Source organism: Scomber scombrus, chromosome 24 (genome assembly GCF_963691925.1).
Source record: "Scomber scombrus chromosome 24, fScoSco1.1, whole genome shotgun sequence".
Taxonomy (NCBI): domain Eukaryota; kingdom Metazoa; phylum Chordata; class Actinopteri; order Scombriformes; family Scombridae; genus Scomber; species Scomber scombrus.
This window is the reverse complement of record NC_084993.1, coordinates 4,423,841-4,436,323: the sequence shown is the minus strand read 5'-3', so window position 1 is coordinate 4,436,323 and position 12,483 is coordinate 4,423,841. Positions and strand designations below refer to the sequence as shown.

Genomic DNA, 12,483 nt, shown 5'->3' with positions numbered 1-12,483 from the left:
GCTATTAATCTCTGCATTATTATAGAAGAGCTAAGAAAGAGAAATGAATCAGAAAATGTAGAACAATTTGAAAGAAATAGATAGAATAGATGAAAGTGCTGTCTCAAATAAAACCTGCTGCCTTTTTATGGACACAAACAATACTATTTAGCTACAGGGTCATAGGACAAGACTATAAGGAAGAGAAAAGTATGTTATTTTTTAATGGTACATGTATAGGAACCATGCGAACTCTGTGAATTAGCCCTCATAAAATAGAAATGAATCATGTCCCTCGCTTTGCGGTGGCTCCTGGACGAACCGCTGAATATTTCATGGGTTGACTATGTGAACTTGTGCATCGTCTCTGTTTCTGCATGACCTCACGTCTCACCTTTGCTGCTTCGCCGAGAGGAAACGAGGATTATATAAGAAGGAATATCGGCTTCTGCAACACACTGATTCCCACTGGCCATATACGCTAAAGCACACTGGCGCAGAAAAGAAAATAATCCAAGAAAAATATGAATTAAGGGTTGAGCTATACTTCATGGTACTAGAAACTTCATTTTTACCCTTTTCTAATGAATCATTTTCTTGCTTCACAGTGAATTTCACCTTCGAGAACAACCTTCCTGTGCGGTCAGCGATGGAGACTAAAAGGAGCGTTCAGACGGACATCCGGGAGATCACTAATGACAACTTTGGTACAAATTATCTGCACTTAACAGCTGTTATGTGTGTAGATATTGATTCTGACACAGAACATAAAATAATTGAGCTGCTTAGAGGTAGAGGACGGATAAGATTGGAGTGTGTGTGTGTGTGTGTGTGTTTGTGTGTGTCCTCGGTGCTCTTGTCTGCTTGGCTGTCTTCCCGACCTCCTCTCTCTCTCTCTCTTTCTCTCTCTTTCTCTCGGTCACCTTTCCCTTCAGCTAATATTTCTGTCTTTACTCACAGAGCTGCCTCTGAAGCTCATCTATCCTCCCGACTTCTCCGAGTCCTACCTCTATGGCCTTCTCCTTATTGTGTAAGCCTGTTCCTCTTTATTACATTTACTTTTTTTTTTTTTTTTTTTTCATTTGCATTGACTGAACTTCAAAGTCTACACTCAGTCAGGAAACTTCACTCCTCTACACCTGCAGGCTGTGAAACTTTTTAAATCCAGCTGTGCTTATATCTGGAAAAAAGGATAAAAGTTCATATCTTAGCTATAATTTTAATTTCCTATCATCTTCTTTCTATGCAAATGAGTAAAAACACACATTTCTTTGAGTGCAATTTTCTATGGTTTTATAAATCTTCATGCATATAAACAGTACATTTAGCTGTACTGTGCATATTGGAAATGTGCGTATATATCATTTTAAAGCAGGAGATTTTTAGATAAAATGATTTAAAGCAGGCTAAATGTATGATAAGGCATATTTAGCGACAGCACATGAGCACACAAACTGACCTCTTCACTTGACTTCATGAGTCATTGTTAGCTGTTGTGTTAGAATTAGGTCAAGCTTGTTTGCCTGCTCTGCATCGTGAGTTTCTTTTTTATAATGGCACAGGTCAGAGTGGTTTATTCTGTGAGTAATTATAAACACCCTTTGGACTTGGACTGTTCTTGGTTGTTTTGCTGGGTCCCTTTTATTCCAATTAAGATAAATTGGTAAACAAACAGGGATGATTTATACCTGTTTCTGGGAAAAGCCAGCCCCAATAAATAAACTGTTTTCTCTCTTTGCTGTGGAATAACGTGAACTTTGACTTCAACCCCCGTCCAAAAACTTTTGAGATTAACTGGAGCGCTGACCTCAAGCCAAAATCTATCGCCCAACATCAGGATTGGACCGCATTAATACACATGTGGCTGCAGCCAGTTTCCAACATCTGGTGGAAAGCTGGTGGTGGAATCTGTTACATCAACGGATTATCACCCACGTGTTTGGAGTGAGATGTCCGAAAAATCACATGTGAAGGTGATGAGGTCAGATTAGGTGTTAGAGCAGCTCAGGAATAAACAAACTATAAACAGAAGGCACAGAAGCAATAGAGAAAGCAGGAATAAAGATATAAAAAATGTGGGAAACTACCTATGAATCCAAATAAGATAAAGTCTATATGCAGATCCAAAAAGCAAACAGAGTCAAGAAAACAAACTGAAATTAGAAGCTAATATTGTATTTCTTATAGTGTAACTCTGCTTTAAATGAAAACTTAATATCTCTGAGTAAATGTTAATTAATTTCTCAAGAACACAAGAGAAGCCTGAGCCTAAGAAACAGCTGAAACAAGCAACCTTTCAGAGCTGTGCTGTTATCAGAAAATAATACACGCCTGCCTTTTTAAACAGAAATGTGTATTACTGTATCCTCACAACACCCATCAACATCACATCAGCTCCATATCTGCTAAAAAAGAAAGATTTAAAATGTAAAATTCTGCTTTGACCCGTCAGCGGCAGTTCTCCGGGAGGTCAGGCGGTGACGGAGGAGTTCAGGCTGGACTGGGAGCAGGTGCTGGTGGGTTCGGAGCAGATCATCGTGGCGCGGCTGGACGGCAGAGGGTCGGGATTCAGAGGAGACAGGTAGGTAGACGAGTCAGTTTTCAGTTATCTTTAGTACTAATACTTCATTCCTGATCTAATGACTCCTCATCCTCCTTTGTGACTTTGCAGGGTTTTGCAGCAGGTCCATCAGAGGCTCGGCACAGTGGACGTAGAGGACCAGAAAGCGGCCCTTGAGTATGTAACACACGTCTCTGCACACTTCTGTCCTGTCTGTGTGCGTCATTTGTTGTGTCTGGAATGCACAATATCTGGCACGCATCTCTATTTCATTTTGGAAAGATGTTGTTTTTAGTCTGCGAGGTTTGTTCTGTGACCACCCGTGAAGTTAATTAAAGCTTCAGAGGTGCTTCTTTAATTGTTTTGTGGAGACAGTGAAGGGTGAGAGATTTACTAATGCGCTTTATCGTAACTTTCTTTGCATCTCTGCGAGTCATCACGGAAAATGAAAGGATGGGAAAACAAATTTAAAACACAAAAAGCGAGTGATTATAGGTCTGCCAGTTCACCGTTTTCTTAAATTGAATTCATACTTCAACATCCAATTTGTCCCCAAGCAAAACAAAAATACACCTTTGCCTTTATTTTATCTGATGCGCATTTCACTTTGTATTCTCCTCTTGAGAGACGCTCTTAATTGGAATTGAGAACATTATTCAGAGATCAGGTCATCCATTTCTTTACCGAGTGATTTAAAGTAAAAGAGCATTCAAAGATGATATTGTGTTTTCCTTACTTTCAACAAATCCTGGGAAATGACTTCAACTAATAATGCATTGATCCCTCTGCCAGAAATACTCAAACTTTTTCACATCGAGGACCCTTAAACTAACACAAACTAGAGCACAGACCCCCCATCTGACAATATTCTTGCTTTTAGGTGATTTTACAGTAAGTGTCTTCGACCAAAATAGTCCTAAACTCTGTCATAGTGTTACTTAAAATTTGACATTTGACAGCTATAAAAACACCCCAAATGTCTTTTACTCATTTTACGCACAAAAGTGAACATATTTTAAAATGTTAGGTGCTACACATTTTGTCCGTTGAGGCTGTTCTGGGTCAAATTATCTCCGTATCTATTGACATGTCTTTAAGTTAAATGAATAGTTAATAGTTTTAATAAGATAGTAGTTATGAGGATTTCTTTTTATGATGTAGCAGTGAAGACTGATGACTCTAATGGTTATACAATAAACCCCACAGCACCATAAAGTTCTGCTCATTTTCACTTTACATATAAAATAAGATTTAAATCATTATTGCTATGTTATATTTACATGTCTTAGGTAAAATAGGACATGATATTGTGTGATAGTAGCTGACACTCTCTCTGCTCTCTGAAACATTAATCAAGGTTTAATCACATTTATTGATCAGTCAGATTGACTATTGATGCTTTCTAAACAGAATATGAAGAGTATGTAAGGGTTAAAACAACAATGCCCAGCTTTGATATCATAACAGGAAAAAAAAGTAAAAGAAAATCACTAAAATTCATGTCCCCTTTACAAAGAATTGTTCTGCATTATTGTCTCATGTTGGAGTTATTGTCACTCACCTCAAGTATAAAAACCCAGTGAGTGAGTGACGGCACACATGCAGCAGTTTTCCCATTTCTTTTCCCAGCACTCCTCTCTCACACACGATCAGTCCAGACATCCCAGGAGTGTTGTCAGTAATTCCCCCCTTTGGCTCTGACCTTTGACCTCAGTACTGCTGGTCACTTGGTTATCCGTGATCTGGGAGCTTCTTCCATTAATCCTCCATGGCTTTTGGATTCGAGCGTGTTGAAATAGGAATCGAATGTGTAAAAAATGAAAAGCTAAAAATACGACTTTCTCTTTTTCACCCTCTGATGATTTGAAATGTAAAAAGAGAAGCCTCGCTTGTATTTTGGACAAATTGGAACATGTTGTTGAAAGGTTTCCTCTGTGTGTGTGTGTGTGTGTGTGTGTGTGTGTGTGTGTGTGTGTGTGCGTGTGCGTGTGCGTGTGCGTGTGCGTGTGTGTGTGTGTATGTGTGTGTGTCGCAGGTACCTGGTGAAGCTGCCGTTCATCGATCGCACTCGCGTTGGAGTCTTTGGAGAGGTTGGTCTGTCACAGAATGAATCAAACCCCTCACTGTGATTTTCCAGCTGACCGAATGAATATGTGATGTGTGATTGGATAACTCTGTAATGACTGTGTGGCTGAAATGCTCAATGAGGCTTATATAAAGTGTTTAACTGCTCATTACTGTACACATACGATGAGTAAGGCTCACAGCAGCTACATTCATTTAGTAAGAGGGGTTAAACATAAAAGCATTTCAATATAGAGGTAGACATTTGTTAATTTACATCATTTTATCCTCATGTTCAGGATATAATGCTTACATGAAACATAAGAAAACCTGGGCGTTAATCTCCATGTATTAAAATTGTTAGTTAGATAGTAAGTTACTTACCTACTTACTCACTTAGTTACTTACTGACTTAGTTAGTTAGTTAGTTAGTTACTTACGTGCTTATTTACTTACTTACTCAGTTCATTACTTTACTTAGTTACTTAGTTACTTACTTACTTACTTACTTTCTCAGTTCCTTACTTACTTACTTACTTGCATGCTTACTTCTTACTTACTTAGTTACTTACTTAGTTATGTACATAGTTAGTTAATTACTTGCTTACTTTCTTACTTACTTACTCAGTTTGTTACTCACTGACTTACCTAATTACTTAGTTACTTACTTAGTTGCTTAGTTACTCAGTTACTTACTTAGTTAGTTAGTTACTCAGTCAGTTAGTTAGTTACTTAGTTTGTTACTTACTTACTTACTTAGTCGAGCCCATGTGGACTTAAAGGACACTAATATATATTTATAGAAAAATGAGCTCTAATGGTACAAGCTCTTCTCTGACTGGACTTGTATCACCCAAAAAGAGTCTTTCTTTCTTTCTTTAGTTTTGTGGTTTTTCCAACTAAATACCTCATAACTGGAGTTGAGGACTCACCTGTACATATAGCAGGCTGAGCAGAAACTCAGATCAGGTGTTTATATGCTGAAGTACTTCACTCTCTCGGGTTTATCAAAGCCTGAATGATGATATTCTGATTTTGGAAAACAACAAAAGGGACCAGGATGATAACTGGGATACAAGAGGCCATTTAAAAGCGTCTCAATGCTGTCTGCAGATGTGAAGGATTCCCAATTAAAACATGATTACCTCATTAAAGTCATGCTTTCAAGCCGAGTCAGAGGGTGCTCCTTATGAGACAAAACATTTTATTGAATTACTTTAATGAGAGAAAAATGTGCCATAACTTAAAGTAAATATAAAACTATCTCACACACCTGCAGCACATAAGAAAATACTGTAAGTTTAATATCTGGGAGGTATTACAAGGGTCTCACAGCCCAAATGAGACTAATTTAATGCGTCTGAATCTCCCTCCAACAGGACTATGGCGGTTACATCACACTGATGATGCTGAAGTCTACGGAGCGGCTGATCACGTGCGCCGCGGCTCAGTCTCCCATCATTGACTGGACCATGTACGGTGAGCGAGAAAGTCAAATATCTCCTCTTCTTTAATGCACACTGCAGGGGAAAATGGAACTATTTATTACTTCTGCTGCTGCTTCTGCTGCTTCCTGTCGTTTCCTAATTCACAACGTCCTTATCCTCCATGATCCTTTTTTCTCTCCGTGTATTGTCTGGGTAATGTGACTTTAATTATCCTTACGCCCTGCCGTCGGGAATTCAGGCTTATTGAGTTTTAGGATGAAAAGGTTTTCTTCATTTCTGTAAGCGTCTACACAGTATTAAGGCGTCTGTACAGCTGAGGAGCCTCTGCTGTATATGTGATTATATTTTAATAGACCGAAGTGTTCCTGTAAATCCTCTGGTTCCTGTGATTCAAGCACAAGCAGAACATAATTAGGATTTCACTCTTTTTCATGCTTTTTGAAACACTGTGCATATAGGTTTCTCTTTCCATATTCACTTTCATTTCATTTTTGACCTCTCCAGCATCTGTAAAGCTCCACTATAGCAACATATAACCTCTTTTTTGCTCTTCCAGCTTCGGCGTTTTCAGAGAGATACTTGGGCTTGCCTTCGACTGAGGAGAGCAAATACCAAGTGAGCTACATCTGTTGTTGGGCTTGTGTTTATTCATTTTTAATGCTTTTTTTTTTCTTCCTGAAAACAGATGCAAAAACTTGTGTGTAGATTTAAGAATTCTCTTTCTTTGGATGCAAAAAAAGGTTCAAACCACAGTTTTGCTATTATAAATAACAGTTTATGTTACATGTTTTGTTACTTACAACCTTTCAACATTAAGAATTATCTACCTGCAACCTCTATTCACATGTTGCATATGTCACTGAGTTTGTGAGAGTGAGTTTTCCTCCCCAGGTGTTTAATTTGAATGATTTTTAAAGACCTAAAGATGCAAAACCATCCAGTTTTTCCACAAGAAACAAGCAAAGATTAGAGAAAAGTCAACAAACTGACATTATTTACTGCGCTAGGAGTATGTTTTATGTTCTCTACTCTCTGGTGAATCATCTCACAACCCCTCGGGTTACTTTGGTGAGAAAGTAGAACAGAGTAAAATATGAGACCGCACTGGAAAACAGCAAGGAATTAAACACAGCTCCGTTGTTTAGAAGGTTTTAGAAACAGAAGAAAGAAGAAGAAGAAAACGTATTTGTAAAACCAGTAATGCTTGCAGATGTTTACTGACTTTGAAATCCAGATAATTATCCATTGAAGCAGGTGTTTTGGGCTTTAAATACCAGCTGTTGTAGATTCCTTAAAAACTAAACAACTCTTCTTTATTTATTTTTTATTTTATCTTGGCCGGACGGAGGTTGCACAGCTTAGAAAGGCCACACACGTTTAAATGTAAATGTACCTCGCTTTGGTTCACTTCACAAACAAAACAGTCACCTTCTGCTAAAAATAAAGAAGGAAATGTGGCCACCAGCTTTCCAGGCAAGGCTCCAAATTTTGTCCTTTTACAACAACAGCGAGGGGAAGAAATAACACTAACATGGATAAAAGGGACAATGCCAGAGAGAGAGTGTTGGCGACGAAAAAAAAGGGAAAAAGGGAAAGAAATCGCACAGTTGTCCTCCATGTGAAGGTTGCAGTCAAAGTGTAATTTTTCCTCCTAAGTGGGTTGCCTTTAACTGGGCCAGAGAACGCTATTTTTTGTGCCTCTCACAGCAGGAGAGGAGGCTGTTTTAAATGACATCCAGGGAAGGGAAATGTGGCTCGATCTGATCAGACAATAATCAGCAGGACATCATCACTCATCGGCTCCTCTGAGACTTAAAACACAGACACACAGAGAGAGAGAGAGAGAGAGAGAGAGAGAGAGAGAGAGAGAGAGAGAGAGGAGAGAGAGAGAGAGAGAGAGAGAGAGAGAGAGAGAGAGAGAGAGAGAGAGAGAGAGGAGAGAGAGAGAGAGAGAGAGAGAGAGAGAGAGAGAGAGAGAGAGAAGGGAAGAAATGGGGTTTTGGAATGACACTCCGTCCGCTCGCTGATGTGCAGTGGACTGACTGCGTCCCCCCGAGCAGTAAATCGAAATGCAATCTGGCTTTTTGTTTAAGAAAAAAAAAAAAAAACACATGACACTATTGAGCTCCATGATGTTTTTTTGTCTTTTGCAAATGTGACGACTTCCATGTGCACTTTCTTTTCTTTTCTTTTCCAGTCAGGCTGCTTCACGCTGAAAAAGAAAAGAAAGGCTGAGGTCGCTTTCAAAATATCCCTCGATGACCTTTTCAAGGTCTATTTTCTGCTCACCTCCCGGTGTTGTTTTGAATTTCACAGTCACTTCAGAAAATAGCGTTCACATTGCTTTTTTACAGCCGTCAGCAAAGGTGGAAAGTCTATTCATGCAAGTGCCATACTTAAGAATTGTAAAGGGGCCTGCACTTAATTTTTTTATGCTACTTTTATACTTCTCCTCCACTAAAGTAGATATTGTGCAATAGTTACTTTCAGATCAAGATTTTGCATTAAAAAGACACATGATAAACTTATAAAATGCAATGTATTATTATTGTATGAGATTAAACTAGTGATTTTCTGCCTTTTTACAACATGTGATCTCTTACAAAGAGCAGATTTTTTTTTGTAAATTCAAATATCTGAGTCATTAGTCCCTCTAAACTTCTCAGATGGTTTCATTTAAATAACTCTAAATAACTCTAAAGAGGTCATATAATCCAATATTTCATAAAACTCCAAGAAATTAGCACTAACACTTATTTTTTCACCTGTCCGCACCCATTAATCATCTCAAAACATCACATTTATGTTGAGCTAAAAGAGAGTGAATATTGGACTTACATTCAGCAGTTGGACAGAAACACGACTCCAAATGAATGATGATGTTGCTCCGTACCTGCTCATCAACTCTTTAAATTCATATCAGCCTATGTGGTTTTAATGATGTGCACATTTTAAACTAGACGAGTGCACTCAGTACGGCTCAGATGGCTGCCAGGTGTGTACAGTGACAAAAATAGGGATTTATTCATCTTGTTTTGTGCCTGATTTTAATGAATCATAACAGATCAGGTGAGGAAATAATCAGCAGATGCTCCAGTTCAATATTAGACCAACATTTTCTATGGATGTCAAGTTTTAGAGCTACAACAAAGGCCAAAATCGTGAAATGGTGAGGACTGCTAACAAGATGAAAGACCAAGCTTCATAAGGAATCTGCTCGATATGTATTTGACTTCACAACACAGCCTGCTGTAAAAGGTACTAAAATTTGGCACTGAAATGACCCAACATGGCAACAAGGACTGATTGGTTGTCGCCAATGTAAACAAGATTGCAAACTGAAGCAGGGTGTTGATCACTTGTTTCCTGTTTTTGCTGGGTTAAGAGAAGTGAGGAGTCAGTGGCATTAAAAAACTGCTAAAAAAAAAATGAGTCTCATGGGTCCAGTAGTATGCAAGATCAGCTGCAGAAAGATACACATGATGAAACACATGATCCTCCTCCAGGCTTACACATGGCGGAGATAATGATTTGTCTTTATCTGTGTGTGTCCAGGCATCCAAAGTCCTGCTAAACATGAACATGAAAGGTCTGCATGAAGGAACTCTGTTTCTGGCCCACGGGACTGCTGACGGTACGCACATTTCCTCTACATCACCATTTTTTAAATTGCAAATGGAAATATACAACATAATTTTCACAGTATCAGTATGTGATGTGTGTGTTATTAAAGGTAGGCGTGAGTCTTTACAGCTGGTGGTTGCAGAGCATTAAAACTCGACCCTGACGACAGCCGGAGCTTTTATCAAACCCGCCGACACTTTATTCGAATGTTTTGTTTTTTTGTTTCTCTGCAGAGAACGTCCACTTTCAGCACACAGCAGAGCTCATCAAACACTTGATAAAGATCGGGGCCAACTACACTATGCAGGTAAATACTAGACTCCTAAAAAGAACAGTTTCCAATCCTGAACAGCGTGTGTTTTGTCATACCTTTAATACAACATCTTCTACGTCTCGTTACTGTTGCAGGTTGTGTATTGCAATCCTAAAATAACCTCTTAGCAGACACTTCATCTTGTTGCACACTGTCAGTATTATATATGTTCTGTATTGTTGAAGCTATATTGTGTTGATAATGACTCACCACCCAAGGCTTCATGTTTTTATATGGCTGCACTGTTCTATCAAATTGAGTTTTCTAGTCTGTTGTGCATCATTTTTATACACATTCCCAAAAATTCAGCCTTGCTTGTTTGGTAACTTTAGAGATTTTACGATCTCTTGTAGAATTTGATATAAAGTTTTGTGGGTTTGAACAAACCCTGCACAGCATGACTTTATTCATATTATAAATACATTTATAAACCATTCAGAGTACACCCTGAAAACAACTGATTAAAGTCCACATGAGATGAAAACTCTTATGGCTTTGATTTGATGTATTTCTCCAGGTTAGGAATCATTCGTCAAGAGGTAAACCAATAAGATATCAGTTTGGTAGAGAAAGATCTGTTTATTTTAAGGGATAGGTGGACAATAGAGGGTGTTTATGAATGTTTTATAAGTTAAAATGTTAACTTACACTAATTCACAGACAGTTTTTTAAATTAGAAGTCATGTGAGGTTATTTTATGAGGACTTTAACTGACCGATATTGTTAAAGTTTACTTGACTGTTAATGGTCTTAAAGTCCTGCTATTCTTCCCTCCTTTACCTACAAAAGGTGAATTTCAAATGATTTTAGAAATTGGATAAAAAAAAGCCAAAAACATGATGAAAAGTTGGGGAAATTTTTGACAGAAAAACTATATTGTTTGAAATGTGTGAGAAAGTTGGGTTTGCCACATACTCTGTGAAGTTTTGTATTAGTGTTTCTTGTTCTTGTGTTTTTCATCCTTCAGCTGAAGACTGACGCTCCTCTGTGAACTCAGATCAATTTTACTGTCCTAAAACTTTATTCCCACTGACTCAAACACACAAATTATTTTTCAGCTGACATTTTAGAGATACAATATGAGACTTTCCCACAACAGTAACAATGAATTCAGACCAAATGTTTTGTAAATTACACCCTTCAGTCCAGACTGTGAGTCATGTTCCTGACTGCTGAGATTAAGTAACCTTCTGAATTTACTCTTCTCTTACATCTCTTGTGTCTTTTTTTGGGGGCAGATCTACCCAGATGAGGGACACTTCCTGTCAAGACGCAGCCAGATTCAGCCTGACTCACTCTTTAATTGGTTATTTTAGGGGATGTCTGCTTGACACATTGTCATTACTCGACCAACAGCAGGACGACGAGTGAGCGGGAACACGGTTATTACTGGAGTCTGTGTGTGTGTCAGATTTGTGTGTGTGTGTGTGTGTTTGTGTCCAGTAGAGCGAATTCCAGTGTGTGTGTGTGTATGTGTGCGTGTGTGTTTTCTACCTGTAGCACAATGTTTGACGGACAAAACAAGCTTCTTCATAGCATATCAGACTAGTTTGTATTGCTCATAACCTCAGTAGAATAAACTGTCAGATCTGTCGTCAGGTGTCACGATGCAATTTTCAGTCAGGACGCTTTGAAAAGATGAGTTGCAGCTGTAGGTAGCACACAGTGTAATAGCGGCCTGTCAGGGAGGTTATCAGTGGCGGAAAGTGAAATGTAATCGCTTCTTCCTTCCCAACGGAGAAGAGAAAATGCCTCATTTTTGTGCCATTGTGAGGTTTTCCAAGTTGTACAAAATATGATGGAAAGGGAGTAAAAACCAGGAGGTAAGAACATTATTCTTTCTTTCTTTAAGATGTCTCCAAAACAGGCGTGTTTCTGCACAGTCGCCACACTATTTCTTACAGGCTTCTGTGATGTGGACACAAACGAAAGCGAGTCATTTTAACGTCACATAAAAGGGTCAGCCACTAGTTAATTGTTGGCAACTATAGTAGCTCAGGTTGTGGTGAAGTTTGGCTACAAATTTCAAGTATTCCTCCAAAAATATTCAACATTCAGAACCAAAACATCTTACTGGGTATTGTTACATTACTCTCAAGTAATTATACTCTGTATATAAAGGTTGTAATGAGTATTATTTATATAGCAGTTTTTTCCAGGGTTTAAAAAAACATCTTATTGTTTTTTTCCAGTTTAACATTCAACTCATCTTGGCTAATCCATTATATATCGGGACTGTATGGTGGCTGACAAGGAAAAATGTGCTGCAGCTTGAGGAAAAACACACAAATAGACAAAACACATGCAAATTAAGAGAACATCATCAATTTGACAACACGTGCAGCACTGAAAAATCCCCACAGTGGAACACATTACAGAAACAGCAACAGATGTGTCTCCAGAGGACACTTGAGGAGTGACAAACACGTCAATAACTCATAAGGGAAACTTGTTAAAACAAAAGTGAGGCCTGTTTCCTGCCATAGTAAGATAGA

The 12,483-nt window shown here is 38.5% G+C and overlaps 1 protein-coding gene across 1 annotated transcript in view; it reads left to right on the top strand.

The window, feature by feature from the left end:
- The window catches only part of LOC133976352 (inactive dipeptidyl peptidase 10-like), a 47,707-nt gene extending 36,348 nt beyond the window's left edge, over positions 1 to 11,359 (top strand). Inside the window, 11 exon segments of the mRNA XM_062414548.1 lie at positions 588 to 686; positions 940 to 1,009; positions 2,432 to 2,560; positions 2,651 to 2,716; positions 4,575 to 4,629; positions 5,983 to 6,082; positions 6,608 to 6,666; positions 9,607 to 9,685; positions 9,909 to 9,982; positions 11,227 to 11,274; positions 11,276 to 11,359. Of these exon segments, the coding sequence (XP_062270532.1) occupies positions 588 to 686; positions 940 to 1,009; positions 2,432 to 2,560; positions 2,651 to 2,716; positions 4,575 to 4,629; positions 5,983 to 6,082; positions 6,608 to 6,666; positions 9,607 to 9,685; positions 9,909 to 9,982; positions 11,227 to 11,274; positions 11,276 to 11,359 (863 nt within the window).
- Positions 11,360 to 12,483: the final 1,124 nt, after the last annotated feature.